This window comes from Bos mutus, unplaced genomic scaffold, assembly GCF_027580195.1.
Source record: "Bos mutus isolate GX-2022 unplaced genomic scaffold, NWIPB_WYAK_1.1 CTG908, whole genome shotgun sequence".
NCBI lineage: Eukaryota > Metazoa > Chordata > Mammalia > Artiodactyla > Bovidae > Bos > Bos mutus.
The window spans coordinates 734-22,450 of NW_027220383.1; the positions used below are offsets into that span (position 1 = coordinate 734).

Here is a 21,717-nt window from a genome sequence, read left to right on the forward strand (position 1 = left end):
ACCTTTCCCAATTTGGAAACAGTCTGTTGTTCCATGTCCAGTTCTAACTGTAGCTTCTTGACCTGCGTCCAGATTTCCCAGGAGGTAGGTAAGATGGTCTGGTATTCCCAACTCTTGAAGAATTTTCCACAGTTTGTTGTGATCCACATAGTCAAAGGTTTGGTGTAGTTAATAATGCAGAAGTAGATGTTTTTCTGGAACTCTCTTGCTTTTTCTGTGATCCAACGGATGTTAGCAATGTGATCATTATGAAAAGGCAAAATTTAGTAGCTGAAGGAAAATATATATATACTTCATTTTGCTTATGACTCTGGGTCATTAATCAGAAAAAGACTCAGTTTGGCAGTCTTTCAGTCGGGCCTTTCAGTGCTGCAATTAGATGTTACCTGGAGCTGAAGTCATTTAAAGATTTGACTGAACCCTGGTTCTGTAAGGAAATTCCCAGAAGTGTCCTAAAGGTAAAGGAACATCATGTCTTCAGCTTAATTTAGAAAGATTTTGCATACTCAGGAAGAAACGGGGCAGAAGGGGAACAGAGAAGGAAAGACACAGAGAGAGAGAGATTAAAGAAAATGTTTATACTAACATTGAGAAATCCAGGTAAATGTCATCAGGGAATTTTTATTTTATTTTCCCAACACTTTTATAAGTCTCAATTACATCAAAATTTAAAAAAAAAAATTAAAAGATGAAAACAAGTCAAAGATAATTCATTGCCAGGACACTTTCACAAAAATACTCATAACATAAAAAATTAAATACCTAGGGAAAACTTAATACAAGACAGGCAAAATCTCTGAGAGAAATTCAAGATCTAACTGAATGGGGGGATGTATTATGTCAATGATTTGGGGAGCTCAAAAAGATACAAGCATCTGAATGCAGAGTTCCAAAGAACAGCAAGATGAGATAAGAAACCATTCCTCAGTGATCAATGCAAAGAAATAGAGGAAAACAACAGAATGGTAAAGACTAGAGATCTTCAAGAAAATTAGAGATACCAAGGGAACATTTCATGCAAAGATGAGCTTGATAAAGGACAGAAATGGTATGGACCTAACAGAAGCAGAAGATATTAAGAAGAGGTGGCAGGAATACACAGAAAAACTGTACAAAAAAGATCTTCACGACCAAGATAATAATGATGGTGTGATCACTCACCTAGAACCAGACATCCTGGAATGTGAAGTCAAGTGGGCCTTAGAAAGCATCACTACAAACAAAGCTAGTGGAGGTGATGGAATTCCAGTTGAGCTATTTCAAATCCTGAAAGATGATGCTGTGAAAGTGCTGCACTCAATATGCCAGCAAATTTGGAAAACTCAGCAGTGGCCACAGGACTGGAAAAGGTCAGTTTTCATTCCAATCCCAAAGAAAGGCAATGCCAAAGAATGCTCAAACTACTGCACAATTGCACTCATCTCACATGCTAGTAAAGTAATGCTCAAAGTTCTCCAAGTTAAGCTTCAGCAATACGTGAACCATGAACTTCCTGATGTTCAAGCTGGTTTTAGAAAAGGCAGGGGAACCAGAGATCAAATTGCCAACATCTGCTGGATCATCAAAAAAGCAAGAGAGTTCCAGAAAAACATCTATTTCTGCTTTATTGACTGTGCCAAAGCCTTTTACTGTGTAGATCATAATAAACTGTGGAAAATTCTGAAAGAGATGGGAATACCAGACCACCTGACCTGCCTCTTGAGAAACCTATATGCAGGTCAGGAAGCAACAGTTAGAACTGGACATGGAAGAACAGACTGGTTCCAAATAGGAAAAGGAGGATGTCAAGGCTATATATTGTCACCCTGTTTATTTAACTTCTATGCAGAGTACATCATGAGAAACCCTGGGCTGGAAGAAGCACAAGCTGGAATCAAGATTGCCGGGAGAAATATCAATCACCTCAGATATGCAGATGACACCTCCCTTATGGCAGAAAGTGAAGAGGAACTAAAAAGCCTTTTGATGAAAGTGAAAATGGAGAGTGAAAAAGTTGGCTTAAAGCTCAACATTCAGAAGACAAAGATCATGGCATCTGGTCCCACCACTTCATGGGAAATAGATGGGGAAACAGTGGAAACAGTGTCCAGTTTTATTTTGGGGGGCTCCAAAATCACTGCAGATGGTGACTGCAGCCATGAAATTAAAAGACACTTACTGCTTGGAATAAAAGTTATGACCAACCTAGATAGCATATTCAAAAGCAGAGACATTACTTTGCCAACAAAGGTCCATCTAGTCAAAGCTATGGTTTTTCCAGTGGTCACGTGTGGATGTGAGAGTTGGACTGCGAAGAAAGCTGAGCACTGAAGAATTGATGCTTTTGAACTGTGGTGTTGAGAAGACTCTTGAGAGTCCCTTAGATGGCAAGGAGATCCAACCAGTCCATTCTGAAGGAGATCAGCCCTGGGATTTCTTTGGAAGGAAGAATGCTAAAGCTGAAACTCCAGTCCTTTGGCCACCTCATGAGAAGTGGTGACTCATTGGAAAAGACTCTGATTCTGGGAGGGATTGGGGGCAGGAGGAGAAGGGGCCGACAGAGGATGAGATGGCTGGATGGCATCACCGACTCGATGGACATGAGTCTGAGTGAACTCCAGGAGTTGGTGATGGACAGGGAGGCCTGGCTTGCTGCGATTCATGGGGTCACAAAGAGTCAGACATGACTGAGCGACTGAAACTGACTGACTGAGGGAAAACCTAGTAGAAGATGGGCAAAATCTCTGAGAGAAATTCAAGATCTAACTGAATGGAGGGATGTATTATGTCAATGATTTGGGGAGCTCAACATTGTCAGTGTCAATCATCCTCAAATTTCTATGTCTTCTCTCAAATTTCTAAACCTGTTCTCAAGGTAAATACCCTTAAGCTTTTCTTTTGGTGAAAAATGACAAACTGATTTCTAAATTCATACAAAATACAAGCAACCAAGAGTGACCAGCACAATTGGTAAGAAAAGCAACAGTGTTAGAGGAGTTAATATAAAGTAACTCTTGTAAATTAAAATTATTCAGACTTACTACAAAGCTTGAAACTCGGGGAAATACTGAAGGACACGGAAGCCTGGTGTGCTGTAGTCACATGGGGTCACAAAGAGTCAGACATGACTTAGCAATTGAACAACAACTATGACGTTATCATAATTAAGAAAATACAGTATTAGAGCAAGGATAGGCAAATGATAACATGGAACAGAATAGAGAGTCTCAAATAAGACAGACATACTTGCCCTTCTGCATATGACGAAGGCAGCACTGCAGTGGGGAAGAGTCTTTTCAGAAAAAGATTCTGAGTCAGTTGGATGTCCATATGAAACCTGACCCTTATCTTACACAGATATCAATCCCAGAAGGAATGCACAATAATATGCAAGAGAAAAAATGATAAAATTTCCATAAGATACTCTTAGAGAATGTTTTTAAGATTTTCGAGTAGGCAAAATTCTTTTTTAAAGTATATAAGAAGCATTAAATGTACAGAAAAAAGTTGGTAAGTTATGTTTACAGAAGATTAAGAAATAAGTTCATCAAAGGACACCATCTGATTAAGAATATGAAAATATAAGACCAAGGGTTAAACATGGAAAATAAGTAACACATATTTGCGTCCAAAGACAGTGTCATGGTAAGTCGTCACATCATATTTGTAATAGTCAAGAACTGGAAACAGCTCAGATATCTACTGTCAGTCTAATGGATCAGTACATGGTCCTGTACTGATACGCTAAAGTAATAAAAAATAGGTGCTACAATAAACAACATCATGTGTGAATCCCAAACATAATTTTGAGGCTTAGAAATTAGATACAAAAGATGCAACATACAGCATCCTTTTATAGAAAGTTCAAACATTGATAAAACACTATGTTAGCAGAAGTTAGCTAAGTGATTTTCCCTTTAGAGGAGGGAGGACACAGTTACTGGGGACGACAGTGACTGTGGTGCTGGGGACATTCTCTTTGTTGCTCTGGGTTGGGGTTCATACTGAAGTCTATATTTACTGCCCCTACATTGTTTTCTATGATTATATATAAGCAACAATGTTGCTTAAAAATATATTATTCCCCTTCACATTTCTTGCCCTGATCTGAAAAATGAATGAACAATGAGAAGATCGACATTTCACCACGAAATACCTAACTTTCGAAGTCCATTTTCCCTCCCTCTCTGCTACTGGGGACATATCACTCCAGGAGCATCCTGAGTACCAGTAGCCCTTCCCTCTCTCTTACCTGAGCAGATCACAGAGGCAGTGTTGCCATGGGAACAGTCAGGACCACCCAGGGCAGTCACAGGACAACTCCACAGGAAGGACTCAGCCCCTGAGCAGTGAAATTGGGCTGTTAGGATCTGATCACCTCCTTCCACCAAGTGTGGTCCTCTGGGGGTGGAGATGGCAACTCCACAGCCAAGCTGATGACAGACAACATTGGCATTGGCCAGACTCCAGTGGGAGGCACAGAGCGCTCTCCATCGTCCAGAAATGTTCATCTCCACCTGCCCCTCACACTGAGAGGAGCCATTTGTCATGAGCCGGACTTCTGAGTATGCTGGTAGAAGAAGACAGAGTTTCAGCAAAATCACATGACTTTCTCACCTGAACAGGGTGTTCACAGAGGTGAAAGGCCTGACCTGCATCTCACCTGAACAGACAACCTGAGCAGCTCCACTGTGGTGACAAGTGCCCCTTGGACAGGGCACTCTGGGGCAGACCGAGAGCTCAGGCTCCTCCCCCTCACACCTGAACTCTTCAGCCCAGACCCAGGCACTGGACTCTCTGAAGAGCTCATGTCCCAGGACAGACACAGCCTTGCCACACCCCAGCTCTGCACAGATGACCTGGGCAGTGGGAGTGTGAAGTTCCCATCAGACACTGGGATCCAGGCTTCTCCAGAATACACTTCTACTCGCCCTGAGCAGGGTCCATCCCCTCCAGCCAGACGCACAAATCCTAAGAGGAAACAACAGCAAAACCAGTGAGTGTTCATGGTACTGACTTGGCAACAGGAAACCGCACATCACAGGCATTTTGGTGTGCATGTAGAGAGTCTTTGAAGTTTTTGAATTTTCTTTTTTTTTTTTTTTTCTTTTAGTTTTTTTTTTTTTTAATTTTTTTTTATTTGGAGCATGTAGAGAGTCTTTGACAGTTAGTGTCATAATTGAATTTTCATGAGCAGGTTTCTAAAGAGAAATCCAGGAGGATTACAAGGTCAGTTTGGAATGGTTGAATCCCAAGAACATACACTTTGAAACTGGTTAAAAATGTGAATTCCTTGGTCTAGGAGCCTGGAAACTACAGAGCCCAATTCAGATCATTGGAATGGCTGAATACTGGAAACACATCTTTTAGCATTGGTTGGAGAAGTGAATTTCTCATTTAGCAGCCTAGGACCTATATACAGATCCAAGGACACTGTATAATATTCAGGCACTTAAACTTGAACATAGAGATATGCAGACCAGAAGCCACCCAGAGGGATGTGGGCTATGAGATTAGAGACTTAGCATCCAGACAAGTTTAGAAGCTTTCATGGGACTTGTGGGGCTAATATTCTGACCAGTTTTCTCTCCCAGAAGCTAGTCCTCAAGTGACTTAGGTTAAGGAAAGTCCTGAGGCTGGATCGATGAGGGCATGCCAACCTGTAGATGGGTGACAGCTCCAGAGAAGAAATATGGACACTATCACTAATTCAACGTTTATGGCATCACATCTTGTCTTTCTGATACTTTTTGATGCCAAAAAATTCCATGAATTCCTTCAGTGACCTCAGTGGGAAGGAAAATGAGTTAAGAAAACTCAGAGAGTCATAGAGAGAGAGTCCCAGCCATCTCTCTTGAAATCCTAGGATTTGTCAAAGAATCTGGGGGAGAGTGTGCTCTCAGTGGGAGTTTACCAGATAGCTGAGTTTCCACATCATCTCCTATTAAAGGTTTTTCTTCTCAAACAGGACTCATAGAAAATGCTAAGGGCTGATAATAATTGATTTTAATACTATCATTGTACTAACTCTAACCACAGAAAAATATGCATTCTTCTCAAGCACACATGGAATAGTCTCCAGGCTAGGTTACAAATAAGCCTTAACACATTCAAAAATATTAAAATAATTCCAAGTATCTTACATGACCATAATGGAATGGAACTAAAATTCAATAATGATCAGAAAACAGAATTCATGAATCTATAAAAATTAAACCACACACTCATATTTTAACATTGTTTTCCTATTTCTATAAAGAATGCTATTTAGATAGGAATTGCATTAAATCTATAGATCACTTTGAGAAGCATAGGCATTTTAACAATACTAATTCTTTCAGGCCAGAAACACAGAATGACTTTCCATTGATCATATTGTCTTTAATTTCTTTCATGAATGTTTTACAATTCTAAAAGAAGATGGCATGTTGAAAAAAAGAAGGAGGAAGAAGAAGGAGGAGGAGGAGGAAATGAGCAAACAAGCCATAATTTGGAGAGTTCCAAGTTGAAAAAGCCTCAATATGGATAAATATGCAAATATTTGTGGGAAACACTTGTTGAATAGGTTGTTAGCATACTACATCACCCTCTGCTCCTCCCATCTACCACCTAAACTGTTATCCTTTCTCATTTCTCCCACTTCAGACAAGCAAACACCATTTTAAAAGATACAGATGGATGGAAAAGAAAATCAGAAAGGGTAGCTACTGCTGAAGAAGTAGGATGTAGCTGGGGCATATGGCAGGCAAGGTGGATCAAGGAAGTTTTGAAACTAAAGGAGGAAAACCAAAATAAAAGTTCATCATTTGGTCATCAAAGGAACACATTTTGAACTGAATGAAGATAATCCAATGAAAAAAAACTTTATTTAATTCATCAAGTACAATTCCCTGATTTCTGGGTGTGTTTTGATTATTTACTTCTGAAGTTCTTCCTGGTAAAGGACTGCTTAGTGATGCCCAACATCCAACCAAAAAATTATTAGAATTTCCAAAAGAGAGAAATGTAACCCATAACACATTTTTTTAAAAACAATCATTTAAAGCAGGTTCAGAAATTACAGAAATGATTGAATTGGCTGAAGAGCTCCTTAAACCCCTAATATCAATATGCTTAATGAAGCATAAAAATAAACAGGGAGAAAAACTAGGAAAAATAAACAAATGAGACTTCTGAAACTGAAAAATATAGTATTGGAATGAACATTTGGATTAATTACACAAGAGACTAGACATTGCAGAATAAAAGAACTGGGAAGTAAAACACAGCAGTAGAGACTATCTAAATTGAACCAAAGAGAGTAAAAAGGCAGAAAAATATGAATGGAAACTCAATGGCATGTAGGATAATATAAAAATATATAAAATATGTGTATTTGGAGATTCAGAATAAGGGATGTGCAGAAAAATATTAAGAAAAGATAAATGACATTTTCCCAAAGTTATTGAAAACTGTAAACCCACTTATCCAAAAAGCTAAACAAACCCCAAACAAGATAATGAAACCATTCTCAGAAAACTTGACAATGTAATTACTGAAATTCATTGGTAAACAAACAAACAAAAATATGTTAAGAGCAGCCAGGGAAGTTTGACACATTATATACAGGGAACAAAAGGATAAATATTATTTACTGACTTTTTGTTGGAGGCAATGAAAGTCAGATGACAATGTAAAAACATATTTAAAGTATTGGGGTTGGGCATTTGTTAACCTAGAATTGAATCACCCAAGAAAATACTTTTCAAAACTGAATGAAAATTAAAATGATTTCAGGTAAATGAGAGATGATAGAATTGGAGGCCACCAGACACACACTACACAAAACTGCCTCAGAAAGTTCTTCAAGCTAAAGGGAGATGACAGCAGATGAAAACATGGATCCTCTCAAAGCTATAGAGACTGTGCTAAATGTTGATCCTCTATTAGAAGATTTAAGGCAAAAATATTAGCAACAAACTATAAGATTCATAATAAATTTATAAATAGAATGTATGACAATGACAGCACCAAAGACAGGAACAGGAAAGTGGAAGAAAAGTATAGTGACTGACATTGCAAGTTGTGACATAATATCATTTCAAGGTAAAATGTAACTGAAGATTAATAATTCAACATTGGGCTTTCCCAGTGGTTCAGTGGTGAAGACTCCACCTGACAATGCAGGAGACGTGGGTTCAATCCGTGGTCTAGGAAAATCCCACATACCAGGGAGCCACTAAGCCTGTGCACCACAACTAGTGAGCCTGTACTCTAGAGCCCAGGGGCCACGACTACTGAAGCTTGTGCACCATAGAGCCTGTGCACTACAGCAAGAGAGGCCACTGCAATGAGAAACTCATGCCTGCAACTAGAGAGCAGCCTCTGATCTCCACAACTAGAGAAAAGCCCATGCAGCAGTGAAGACCCAGCCAGCAAAAAATAAAAATTACTTTAAAAAATTAATTTAATTAAACATTATAATCACCTAAAAATCTGATACAATTAATAAACCAATACAGTATTTAAATTAAAATGATAAAATATACTCGAAGATTAAAATAAGAACAAAGATATAACATATAGCAGCTGCTGCTGCTACTGCTGCTAAGTCACTTCAGTCATGTCTGACTCTGTGCGACTCCATAGATGGCAGCCCACCAGGCTCCCTGTCCCTGGAATTCTCAAGGCAAGAACACTGGAGTGGGTTGCCATTTCCTTCTCCAATGTACAAAAGTGAAAAGTGAAAGTGAATTTGCTCAGTCGTGTCCGACTCTTAACGACCCCATGGACTGCAGCCTACCAGGCTCCTCCGTCCATGGGACTTTCCAGGAAAGAGTACTGGAGTGGGTTGCCATTGCCTTCTCTGACAAATAGCAGGCAAGTACACTTAAACCCAATTATATCAATAATAACATTAACTGTAAATAATTAAAGTACTCCAAATAAAAAACAAGATAATCAGACCAGATAAAATAAGACAAAACAATATACTGTCTACAAACGTATATGTGTTTAAATATAAACACAGAAACATATTAAAGAGGTAAAAATTACATACCATGCAAACACAAATCAGAGAAAACTCTATATAATATCTAAATTAATATCATACAAAGTCAGACTATAAGACAAAGAATTCATTCAGAGAAAAAGAAACATTTTATGATAATAAAATACAAAAGAAATTATATAGTATTGAAACTGGTGGGTTAAAAATAAAGTGATGCTTAGAAGAAAATTTAGAACCTTGATGCTTCCTTGATGATTACATTAGAATAAAAATAGAAACAGAAGGAAATGATCCAAGACTCCACCTCAAGAATCTACAAAAGCAACCACAATCATAACTGAAAAAGAGGAATGAAAACTGAGCATAGAAATCAATTAAGAAGAAAGCAAATACACGATCAAGAAAATCAATACAGTCCATTAGTGATTCTTTAAAAAGAACATTAACACTGATAATCTTCTAGCAAACCAATTAAGAAAAAAGAGGAACACATTAACAGCACCAGTAACAAAAGGAGGAATATCATTGTAGATCTTCCCAACATGTAAAGATATGAGATATGAACCAGTGTTACTAATTTGAAAATTTTTTGTAAAATGGGCCAAGTCCTTAAAAACACATTACTTGTGAAACACAACTCACCAAAATCTGATACAAAAAAAGAGAAAAATATGAGTAAACTTATTTGTTAAATAAACAGAATCCATATTATAAAAATTTTCCACTAAGAAAACTGCCAGCTACAAATGCTGGCACTTCCACAGAGCTGAGAAATGACTCCCACAACAGGATAAAGGAAGAGAGGGAGGGAAGGAATGAGGGCAGGAAGGAAGTGTAACACAGAGGCTGTGGTGAATGTAGGAATTGACCTGCATCTTTCCAACCTCCCCTCCTGCAATCCTTGCATCTTCATCCCCTCACCATTTTGCACTTCAGTACTGTAGTCCCTGGTGGCTCAGAAGATAATCAAGACTCTGCCTGCAATGCGGGAGACCCAGGTTTGATCCCTGGGTGAGGAAGATCCCCTAGAGAAAGAAATGGCAACCCACTCCAGTATTCGTGCCTGGAGAATCCTATGGTCCATGGGGTCACAAAGAGTAGGACAGGACTGAAGGAACTTGGAACGCTTGCACCACAGTCCTTCACAATTTGTGTGTTCCCTCCCAGATCTTCCACCTGAACCCCATGAAATCTCCTCATTATTTCAAACAAGCTTCTCTACATTCTCCTCTGGTCATTGTTTCCACTCTAGATTTATCCTAAACACGGTACTTCACTTCCAGCAATCCACTACTGAGGCTGAAATTTCTCTTCCATACCTGACTCCTAAGGTTGAGCAGAAGAAACTCCAAGAGTTTTGATTAAAATAATGAAAATACATGCTATTCTAATCTTATTTCTGCTACATCACCACCACTTTGACTTATCTTCACATCATTAAAATATGTCTGAAAATACAGAAAAAACAGACCAGGAGGAGGAAACTAGTGACAAAAAGAGAAATAGAAGGAACCTGGAACCGTTCATAAAAATGTGAGAGTCTAAGTTAGAGCAATGGTAGTCAGGGTGTACAAACCACAATCAGGGTTTAAATATTAGTTCAGTTCAGTTCAGTTCAGTCACTCAGTCATGTCCGACTCTTTGTGACCCCATGAATCACAGGATGCCAGGCCTCCCTGTCCATCACCAACTCCCGGAGTTCACTCAAACTCATGTCCATCGAGTCAGTGATGCCATCCAGCCATCTCATCCTCTGTCGTCCCCTTCTCCTCCTGCCCCCAATCCCTCCCAGCATCAGAGTTTTTCCAATGAGTCAACTCTTCACATGAGGTGGCCAAAGTATTGGAGTTTCAGCTTTAGCATCAGTCTTTCCAATAAACACCCAGGACTGATCTCCTTTAGAATGGACTGGTTGGATCTCCTTGCAGTCCAAGGGACTCTCAAGAGTCTTCTCCAACACCACAGTTAAAAAGCATCAATTCTTCGGCTCTCTGCTTTCTTCACAGTCCAACTCTCACATCCATACATGACCACTGGAAAACCATAGCCTTGACTAGACAGACCTTTGTTAAATATCAGAGCACTTCCAATTCTATACTTCTAAGTATATCTTAACTGGAATTAATAACAAGACATCAGTATTCTTAGGATAACATTGGGAGTTCTAATTTCACATAAAGTTTCAACATCACACACTCCATTTTCATTCAGATGCTGATTTATCAAAATATGGTAGAGACACCTGTAGTATTTCCACAAATTTATCTTCAGTTGGAACCATGATTATGACATTGTGACAATGAGGAAGGTTACTTGAGATGCCAGAAAACAGGTTTGTTTAAAACAAAAGTTTCTAACTAAAATTCAAATTCACCTTGAAAATAATTATTTTTAATAAGAATGATAAAGAGAATGGAAGAAAACATTTTGAAGAGATGAATAGATTTATGACATAAGTGCTGTAGTGGTTTCACAAATGCATACTTATCAAGCAGTTTTGTATGTCAGACATACCTCAATAAAGTACTTTTTAAAAAGGAAAAGAATTGTTTCCTTAAGGGCATCAACTAGAATCATCAAAGATCTGCTGAAGGTGAGATTAGAAAAGATCACTTTTCCAATGATCTTCCTGTACATAAACACCCAAGAGCTGATTGGCTGTGGCTGTTAAGGACCTACTGCAGATGTCTTCAGGGCTCCCCTGTCCCACCATCCCATTAGATGGGGTGGTACTATCCTAAGACCAGCCTTCTACCTTAGGGAATTCACTGTGATAACTGACAATATCTTCCTCCAGTCCAGTTGTTCTGATGTGATTAATAACCTGGACATCCAATCTGCAATTGTGATAACAACTAGAAGCATCTCTGCCAAATACTGTGAGCACCCATTCACACCCTGGTTTCACTTCTTTCCTGCATCCACCTTGGCATAGGTCAAACACACTTAGATAGCACTGAGTACTTCTTAGGAGTCACATCAGGTCCTCTTAGCTTCAATTCAGTTCAGTTCAGTTCCTCAGTCATGTCTGACTCTTTGCAACACCATGGACTGCAGCATGCCAGGCCTCCCTGTCCATCACCAACTCCCGGGGTTTACTCTATCTCATGTCCATTCAGTCGGTGATGCCATCCAACCACCTCATCCTCTGTAATCCCTTTCTCCTCCCACCTTCAATCTTTCCCAGCATCAGGGTCTTTTCCAATGAGTCGGTTCTTCGCATGAGGTGGCCAAAGTACTGGAGTTTCAGCTTCAGCATCAGTCCTTCCAATGAACACCCAGGACTGATTTCCTTTAGGAGGGACTGGTTGGATCTCCTTGCAGTCCAAGGGACTCTCAAGAGTCTTCTCCAACACCACAGTTCAAAAGCATCAATTCTTTGGTGCTCAGCTTTCTTTATAGTCCAACTCTCACATCCATACAGGACTACTGGAAAAACCATAGCTTTGACTAGACTGGTCTTTTTTGGCAAAGAAATGTCTCTGCTTTTTAATATGCTGTCTAGGTTGGTCATAGCTTTTCTTCCAAGGAGCAAGCATCTTTTAATTTCATGGCTGCAGTCACCACCTGCAGTAATTTTGGAGCCAAAAAAAAAAAAAAAAAGTCTGTCACTATTTCCACTGTTTCCCCATCTATTTGCCAGGAAGTGATGGGACCAGATGCTATGATCTTAGTTTCTGAATGTTGAGTTTTAAGCCAACTTTTTCACTCTCCTCTTTCACTATCATCAAGAGGCTCTTTAGTTCTTTGCTTTTGGCCATAAGTGTGATGTAATCTGCATCTAAGGTTATTGATATTTCTCCTGACAATCTTGATTCCAACTTGTGCTTCATCCAGTCCAACATTTCTCATGATGTACTCTGCATATAAGTTAAATAAGCAGGGTGACAATATACAGCCTTGACGTACTCCTTCCCCAATTTGGAACCAGTCTTTTGTTCCATGTCCAGTTCTAACTGTTGCTTCTTGACCTACATACAGATTTCTCAGGATGCAGGTCAGATGGTCTGGTATTCCCATCTCTTGAAGAATTTTCCAGTTTGTTGTGATCCACACAGTTAAAGGCTTTGGCATAGTCAATAAAGTAGAAGTAGATGTTTTTCTGGAACTCTCTTGCATTTTCAGTGATCAAACAGATGTTGGCAATTTGACCTCTGGTTCCTCTGTTTTTTCTAAATCCAGCTTGAACATCTGGAAGTTCACAGTTCATGGACCACAGCCTTGTCTAACTCAATGAAACTATGAGCCATGCCATGTAGGGCCACCCAAGACAGACGGGTCTTAGTGGACAGTTCTGACAAGACATGGTCCACTGGAGAAGGAAAGGCAAACCACTTCAGTATTCTTGCCTTGAGAACCCCATGAACTCTTAGCTTCACTGCCTCTTATATGTGATGCACTTCAGCTACTGTGTTGTAAACTTCAAGACTTCATTTTCCTGCTCCCTCAACATCCCTGCAAATGTGGTGTGAGCTCCCCACCTGATTCATCAGGTACACCAGTGTGATGAGATTTTCCCTGCCACAAGTCCCACTTCTGGCCTCCTCTGACTGTGACCTAGGGACATTTAAATGCACCACTGAATTTCTCTCACACCTTTTCCTTGTGTAACTGCACCATGACTTCGGGTATGGTCACTTGTCCATGGGTCTTCACATGCCCTTTTGGGGTCACCATTGCTTGGTTGAGCCTGTTCTATTGGCACATCACCCACATATCAACCTGATGGAGTGTGGTGACTCTGACTTTTAGGACCAATGAGGATAATAAACCTTGTTGCCTACAACTCTCCTATGACACCACCCCCCATCAATGTAGCCACACCCTACTGACCATTATGTCAAAGAATACAGAACAATTACCATGCTGAGACTGTGTCACAGAGGTCGAATCCAGAAGCTAATCTGTATGAAACTTTTGACCTCACCTCTGCCTCCTGTGACACATCACAAAGACCCTTCACCCAAGTATGTTCTAAAGGCTGTATCCATAATCTCAAATCATTCTGGTAATAAGACAGAGGCTTTTCCTGCTAGAGATCCCCACACAAACCAGACAGGACTTACCTGAGCAGACTACTCCAGCATCCCAGTCATGGGAATAGCTATCATTACGATAGTCTTTAATATTAGAATGCCTACAGTCACTGACAGTTGACTCCACCCCTTCACATGAAGTATACAAAAGCCAAATGGGGCCAAGTCCTGGCCCAAAATAAGCCCCTCCAGGAAAACCAATGGCAGCTCCACACCCCAGCTGTCTGCACACTACAGATGCATCCTTCAAGGTCCATTCCAGATCATCCACTGTGCCCCATTCTCCTTGGTGCTTCACTTCCACTCTCCCCTCACAGTGGTGGGCTCCATCCTTCAGCCTCAGCTCCAGAGCTGCAAAAGAGACACACAGCAGGAAAGATTTTAGGAGACTTAGAGTGGTATAATATTTAAAACATTAGCTCTCTGAGAGCAAAAAAGTGCATGGTATATAGTATTTGTTGACTTCTGTGGTATAAATATTCCCACTGTGGCACAACTCCCACTGTGCCATCACTGAACGTGGAGCAGGAAGGGAGGCACCAGGTGTTTCTCATGAGCCTGTAGAATCAGCTCTACAGACACCGCCAAGGACAGGCCTTCAGAGACTCTGGATGCTGCCCTCCCTGTAGATGTGCCCAAGGCTACTAGGGCCCAGCTTCTCCATCTCAGTTGCAGCTCATGGCCTGGGATCCAGGGAGGAATCCTCCTTCTCCTTTCCTGTCCATAGGAAGCATCTCATCCAGCTCAGGAACAGAGGGCTGGGGTAACAGGCTCTAAAATGTCCTGGTTATTCCTGCCATCTGGTGTTCATGTCTTTGTGTAATTCCACACTCCAATGTACCTAGTAACATGCATCTAACAAATGGAATTTGACGAAAGTGATCAGATGTCACTTTAGTGATTAAGTCATAAGATGACTCTGGTTTCTAGGGGATGACAGAGGATGAGATGGTTGGACGGAATCACCCACTCGATGGACGTGAGTTTGAGTGAACTCCGGGAGATGGTGATGGACAGGGAGGCCTGGCGTGCTGCAATTCATGGGGTCACAAAGAGTTGGACATGACTGAGTGACTGAATTGAACTGACCTGAACCTAGCTTACTTTTACTAAAATGGACAATAACTGAAGAACATTGACAAAAAGAAAAACACTGAGATAAAGATTAGATATATAAAATTGATAAACACCTATACTAACATCTAAATCCCCAAGAACAAAAAGAGATGCCAGGGTAGAGTAGATTGAAACTTTTAATTTATCGAAAGGAAAAAAAAAATTGCCAATCTAAAATTCTACACTCAAAACCAGTCTCTCAAGGAATAAAGACCTCAAATGTGCCATTACCAAAATGCTGATGTAGGAAACAGCAGCCTCCATCCTCTTAAAAAAAAGACCAAAAGGTAGACAGTGATCAGTAATAAAAACAGCTCCAGAAAGATCTGGAATACTCTAGGATGTTTGACCATGCCAAGACACTGTCATTTTGGTGGCATCATTCCATCCTTCAAACCAGCATCACTCAGAGTTTCTCTCACCAGGAGAGTAAGAGCAGACTGAGTAACCAGTGTCCCTAGCCTTTGGGGGCACCATATGAAAGTCCTGCTTCAGGTTCAGTTCACGCAGACCTGCAAAGCTGAGCCAGTCTTATAGAGATGGCTAGGCATAAGAAAGAAGAGCAAAGGACCAATAGCAATCACATGGCAGGAGAAATCACAGTCCACAGTGACCTGCTCTGCAGACAGATGCAGCAGATTTTACCCCTGAAAGAATTAATAACAGCACAGATGATTGTTTCCAGTAGTCAGTTATGTATGGATGTGAGAGTTGGACCATAAATAAGGCTGAGCACCGAAGAATGGATGCTTTTGAACTGTGGTGCTAGAGAAGACTCTTGAGAGTTCTTTGGACAGCAAGGAGATCAAACCAGTCAATCCTAAAGGGAATCAACCCTGAATATTGATTGAAAGGATGGATGCTGAGGCTGAAGGTCCAATACTTTGGCCACCTGGTACAAAGAGCTGACTCGTTGGAAAAGACCCTGATGCTGGGGAAGACTGAAGGACAAGGAGAAGAGCAGCACAGGATCAGATGGTCAGATAGCATCACCAACTAAATGGACATGAGTTTGAGCAATGAACCATTGTTGGTCTCAGTCTTTGCTGCCTTCCTAGGCCTTCTCACAACCTGAGCACCTGCAACCATCATCTCCCCCCACAGAGGCACCTGCAACAGGCCCCTAAAGCCTAATGTGTGCACACCATTGGCTCTGGCCACCACCACTGCTGGTCATGATTTCTAGGCTTTGGAACCAGAGGCACTACTGAGGATACCAACAACCATTCCAGTGACAGCAAGCCCCCTGCAACACTTGCAAAACACCACACAGTTTTCAATGCTGTGGACATCAGCAGCCTGAGCCAAACGGATCTCATGTCCTCTCAGACCCAGTGCCACCTTATGCCTCTGCTTTTGGCACCCTGCTGAACATTCCAGTGTTCCCCTACCCAGAGGTGAAAGGCTTTCCCTACTGAAATCATAATATAGATTCTGGTACAGATGACTGCTTTTTTAAATGTGCAGACATCTACAAGAGAATAAGACATCAAAAAGAATCAGAGAAGCAAAATCCCACCAAAGGAATACAGTAAACCTCCTGGGAAACTTGTTCTGGGATGGTGGAGGAATAGGACAGGGAGACCACTTTCTCCCCCACAAATTCATCAAAAGAACATTTAAACACCGAGTAAATTTCACAAAACAACTTCTGAATGCTGGCAGGGGACATCAGGCATCCAGAAAAGCAGCCTATTGTCTTCATAAGGAGATTTTGAATTTTTGCTTTTTGGTATTTGTTATCAATTTTGTACCTATATTTAATAATTGTTGTGACTTTTTTTTTCTCTTTCTTTTTCTTCTTTTCTTTAACATTGTATTTTTGAAATTCCAAACTCTACTCTAGATTTTTAAATTTTGCTTTTTGGTATATTTTATCAATTTTGTACTTTTAATAACCCAATCTTCAGTACCCATTTTTACTTGGGAGAAAGATTACTGGCTTGACTGCTCTCTCCCCTTTGGACTCTCCTTTTTCTCCACCAGGTCGCCTGTGTCTCTTCCCCAACCCCTCTCTGCTCTGCCCAACTCTGTGAATTTCTGTGTGTTCCAGAAGGTGGAGAACACAGGGAACTGACTACTGGCTGGATCTGTCTCTCTCCTTTTCATTCCCCCCTTTTATCTTCCTGGCCACCTCTGTCTCCTTCCTCCCTCTTCTCTTCTCTTCTCTTCTCTGTATAACTCCATGAACATCTCTGAGCAGTCCAGTTCTGGAGTGCACATAAAGAAGTGTTTATTGGTTAGCCTGCTCTCTCCTCTATTGATTCCACCTCATCTCATTTGGGTCACCTCTAACTCCCTCCTCCCTCCTCTCTTCTCCATGTAACTCTCTGGGTGTCCCTCACTGTGGATAAACTTTTCATCTTTAACCTAGATGTTTTATCAATGGTGTCGTATAGAAGGAGAAGTTTTGAGACTACTGGAAAAAAAGACTGAAAACCGGAAGCAGGAGGCTTAAGTCCAAATCCTGACTCCAGGGAACTCCTGACTCCAGGGAACATTAATTGATGGGAGCTCATCAAACACCTCCATACCTACACTGAAACCAAGCACCACACAAGGGCCAACAAGCTCCAGAGCAAGACATACCACGCAAATTCTCCAGCAACACAAAAACACAGCCCTGAGCTCCAATATACAGGCTGCCCAAAGATACTACAAAACCATAGACATCTCATAACTCATTACTGGACACTTCATTGCACTCCAGAGAGAAGAAATCCAGCTCCATCCACTAGAACACCGACACAAGCTTCCCTAACCAAGAAACCTTGACAAGCCACCTGTACAAACCCACACACAGCGAGGAAACTCCACAATAAAGAGAACTCCACAAACTGACTGAATACAGAAAGGACACCCCAAACTCAGCAATACAAACAAGATGAAGAGACAGAGGAATACCCAGCAGGTAAAGGAACAGGATAAATGCCTACCAAACCAAACAAAAGAGGAAGAGATAGGGAATCTACCTGATAAAGAATTCCGAATAATGATAGTGAAAATGATCCAAAATCTCGAAAGCAAAATGAAATCACAGATAAATAGCCTGGAGACAAGGATTGAGAAGATGCAAGAAAGGTTTAATAAAGACCTAGAAGAAATAAAAAAGAGTCAATATATAATGAATAATGCAATAAATGAGATCAAAAACACTCTGGGGGGCAACAAATAGTAGAATAACAGAGGCAGAAGATAGAATTAGTGAATTAGAAGATAGAATGGTAGAAATAAATGAATCAGAGAGGAAAAAAGAAAAACGAATTAAAAGAAATGAGGACAATCTCAGAGACTTCCAGGACAATATTAAATGCTACAACATTCGAATCATATGCATCCCAGAAGAAGAAGACAAAAAGAAAGACCATGAGAAAATACTTGAGGAGATAATAGTTGAAAACTTCCCTAAAATGGGGAAGGAAATTATCACCCAAGTCCAAGAAACCCAGAGAGTCCCAAATAGGATAAACCCAAGGTGAAACACCCCAAGATACATATTAATCAAGTTAACAAAGATCAAATATTAAAAGCAGCAAGGGAAACACAACAAATAACACATAAGGGAATTTCCATAAGGATAACAGCTGATCTTTCAATAGAAACTCTTCAAGCCAGGAGGGAATGGCAAGACATACTTAAATCGATGAAAGAAAATAACCTACAGCCCAGATTACTGTACCCAGCAAGGATCTCATTCAAATATGAAGGAGAAATCAAAAGCTTTTCAGATAAGCAAAAGCTGAGAGAATTCAGCACCACCAAACCAGCTCTCCAACAAATACTAAAGGATATTCTCTAGACAGGAAACACAAAGAGGGTGTATAAATTCGAACCCAAAACAATAAAGTAAATGGCAATGGGATCATACTTATCAATAATTACCTTAAACGTAAATGGGTTGAATGCCCCAAACAAAAGACAAAGACTGGTTGAATGGATACAAAAACAAGACCCCTATATTTGTTGTCTACAAGAGACCCACCTCAAAATGGGACACATACAGACTGAAAGTGAAGGACTGGAAAAAGATTTTCCATGCAAATGGACCAAAAAAAAAGATTTTCCAGATAAAATAGACTTTGAAAATAGAGACCAAAAGAAAGGGTTCAGGAGGATGTATAGATTCAATACTCATATCAGATAAAATAGAAAAAAAAATAAAAGGCTGTGAAAAGAGACAAAGAAGGTCATTAAATAATGATCAAAGGATCAATCCAAGAAGAAGATATAACAATTATAAATATACATGCACCCAACAATTATAGGAGCATAAAACAATATGTAAGACAAATACTAACAAGTATGAAAGGGGAAATTAACAATAACACAATAATAGTGGGAGACTTTAATACCCCACTCACACCTATGGATAGATCAACTAAACAGAAAATTAACAAGGAAACACAAATTTTAAATGATACAATAGACCAGTTAGACCTAATTGATATCTATAGGACATTTCATCCCAAAACAATGAATTTCACCTTTTTCTCAGCGCACATGGAACCTTCTCCAGGATAGATCACATCCTGGGCCATAAATCTAGCCTTGGTAAATTCAAAAAAATTGAAATCATTCCAAGCATCTTTTCTGACCACAATACAGTAAGATTAGATCTCAATTACAGGAGAAAAACTATTAAAAATTCCAACATATGGAGGCTAAACAACAAACTGCTGAATAACCAACAAATTACAGAAGAAATCAAAAAAGAAATCAAAATTTGCATAGAAATGAATGAAAATAAAACACAACAATCCAAAACCTGTGGGACACTGTAAAAGCAGTCCTAAGGGGAAAGTTCATAGCAATACAGGCATACCTCAAGAAACAAGAAAAAAGTCAAATAAATAACCTAACTCTACACCTAAAGCAACTAGAAAAGGAAGAAATGAAGAACCTCAGGATTAGTAGAGGAAAGAAATCTTAAAAACTAGGGCAGAAATAAATGCAAAAGAAACAAAAGAGACCATAGCAAAAATCAACAAAGCCAAAAGCTGGTTCTTTGAAAGGATAAATAAAATTGACAAACCATTAGCCAGACTCATCAAGAAAAAAAGGGAGAAAAACCAAATCAATAAAATTAGAAATGAAAATGGAGAGATCACAACAGACAACACAGAAATACAAAGGATCATAAGAGACTGCTGCTGCTACTGCTAAGTTGCTTCAGCCGTGTCCGACTCTGTGTGACCCCTGAGATGGCAGCCCATCAGGCTCCCCCATCCCTGGGATTCTCCAGGCAAGAATACTGGAGTGGGTTGCCATTTCCTTCTCCAATAAGAGACTACTATCAGCAATTATATGCCAATAAAATGGACAACGTGGAAGAAATAGACAAATTCTTAGAAAAGTACAACTTTCCAAAACTGGACCAGGAAGAAATAGAAAATCTTAACAGACCCATCACAAGCACGGAAATTGAAACTGTAATCAGAAATCGTCCAGCAAACAAAAGCCCAGGTCTAGACGGCTTCACAGCTGAATTCTACCAAAAATTTAGAAAAGAGCGAACACCCATCCTACTCAAACTCTTCCAGAAAATTGCAGAGGAAGATAAACTTCCAAACTCATTCTATGAGGCCACCATCACCCTAATCCCAAAACCTGACAAAGATCCCACAAAAAAAGAAAACTACAGACCAATATCACTGATGAACATAGATGCAAAAATCCTTAACAAAATTCTAGCAATCAGAATCCAACAACACATTAAAAAGATCATACACCATGACCAAGTGGGCTTTATCCCAGGGATGCAAGGATTCTTCAATATCTGCAAATCAATCAATGTAATACACCACATTAACAAATTGAAAAATAAAAACCATATGATTATCTCAATAGATGCAGAGAAAGCCTTTGACAAAATTCAACATCCGTTTCTGATAAAAACTCTCCAGAAAGCAGGAATAGAAGGAACATACCTCAACATAATAAAAGCTATATATGATAAACCCACAGCAAACATTATCCTCAATGGTGAAAATTGAAAGCATTTCCCCTAAAATCAGGAACAAGACAAGGGTGCCCACCCTCACCACTACTATTCAACATAGTTTTGGAAGTTTTGGCCACAGCAGTCAGAGCAGAAAAAGAAATAAAAGGAATCCAAATTGGAAAAGAAGAAGTAAAACTCTCACTATTTGCAGATGACATGATCCTCTACATAGAAAACCCTAAAGACTCCACCAGAAAATTACTAGAGCTCATCAATGAATATAGTAAAGTTGCAGGATATAAAATCAACACACAGAAATCCCTTGCATTCCTATACACTAATAATAAGAAAGTAGAAAGAGAAATTAAGGAAACAATTCCATTCACCATTGCAACAAAAAGAATAAAATACTTAGGAATATATCTACCTAAAGAAACTAAATACTTATATATAGAAAACTATAAAACACTGGTGAAAGAAATCAAAGAGGACACTAATAGATGGAGAAATATACCATGTTCATGGATTGGAAGAATCAATATAGTGAAAATGAGTATACTACCCAAAGCAATTTATAGATTCAATGCAATCCCTATCAAGCTACCAACAGTATTCTCCACAGAACTAGAACAAATAATTTCACAATTTGTATG

General features: G+C 39.7%; 1 protein-coding gene across 1 annotated transcript; it reads right to left on the reverse strand.

The window, feature by feature from the left end:
- Positions 1-4,231: 4,231 nt before the first annotated feature.
- On the reverse strand, positions 4,232-16,795 carry LOC102287582 (antigen WC1.1-like; the record flags this gene model as incomplete). Its single annotated transcript, XM_070367055.1, has 4 exons — positions 16,654-16,795; positions 14,038-14,358; positions 4,741-4,950; positions 4,232-4,549 (listed from the first exon to the last, which is right to left on the reverse strand). Coding segments are annotated over exons 1-4 (991 nt in total), but the record flags the coding sequence as incomplete, so codon positions are not given.
- Between the last annotated feature and the right edge of the window lie 4,922 nt (positions 16,796-21,717).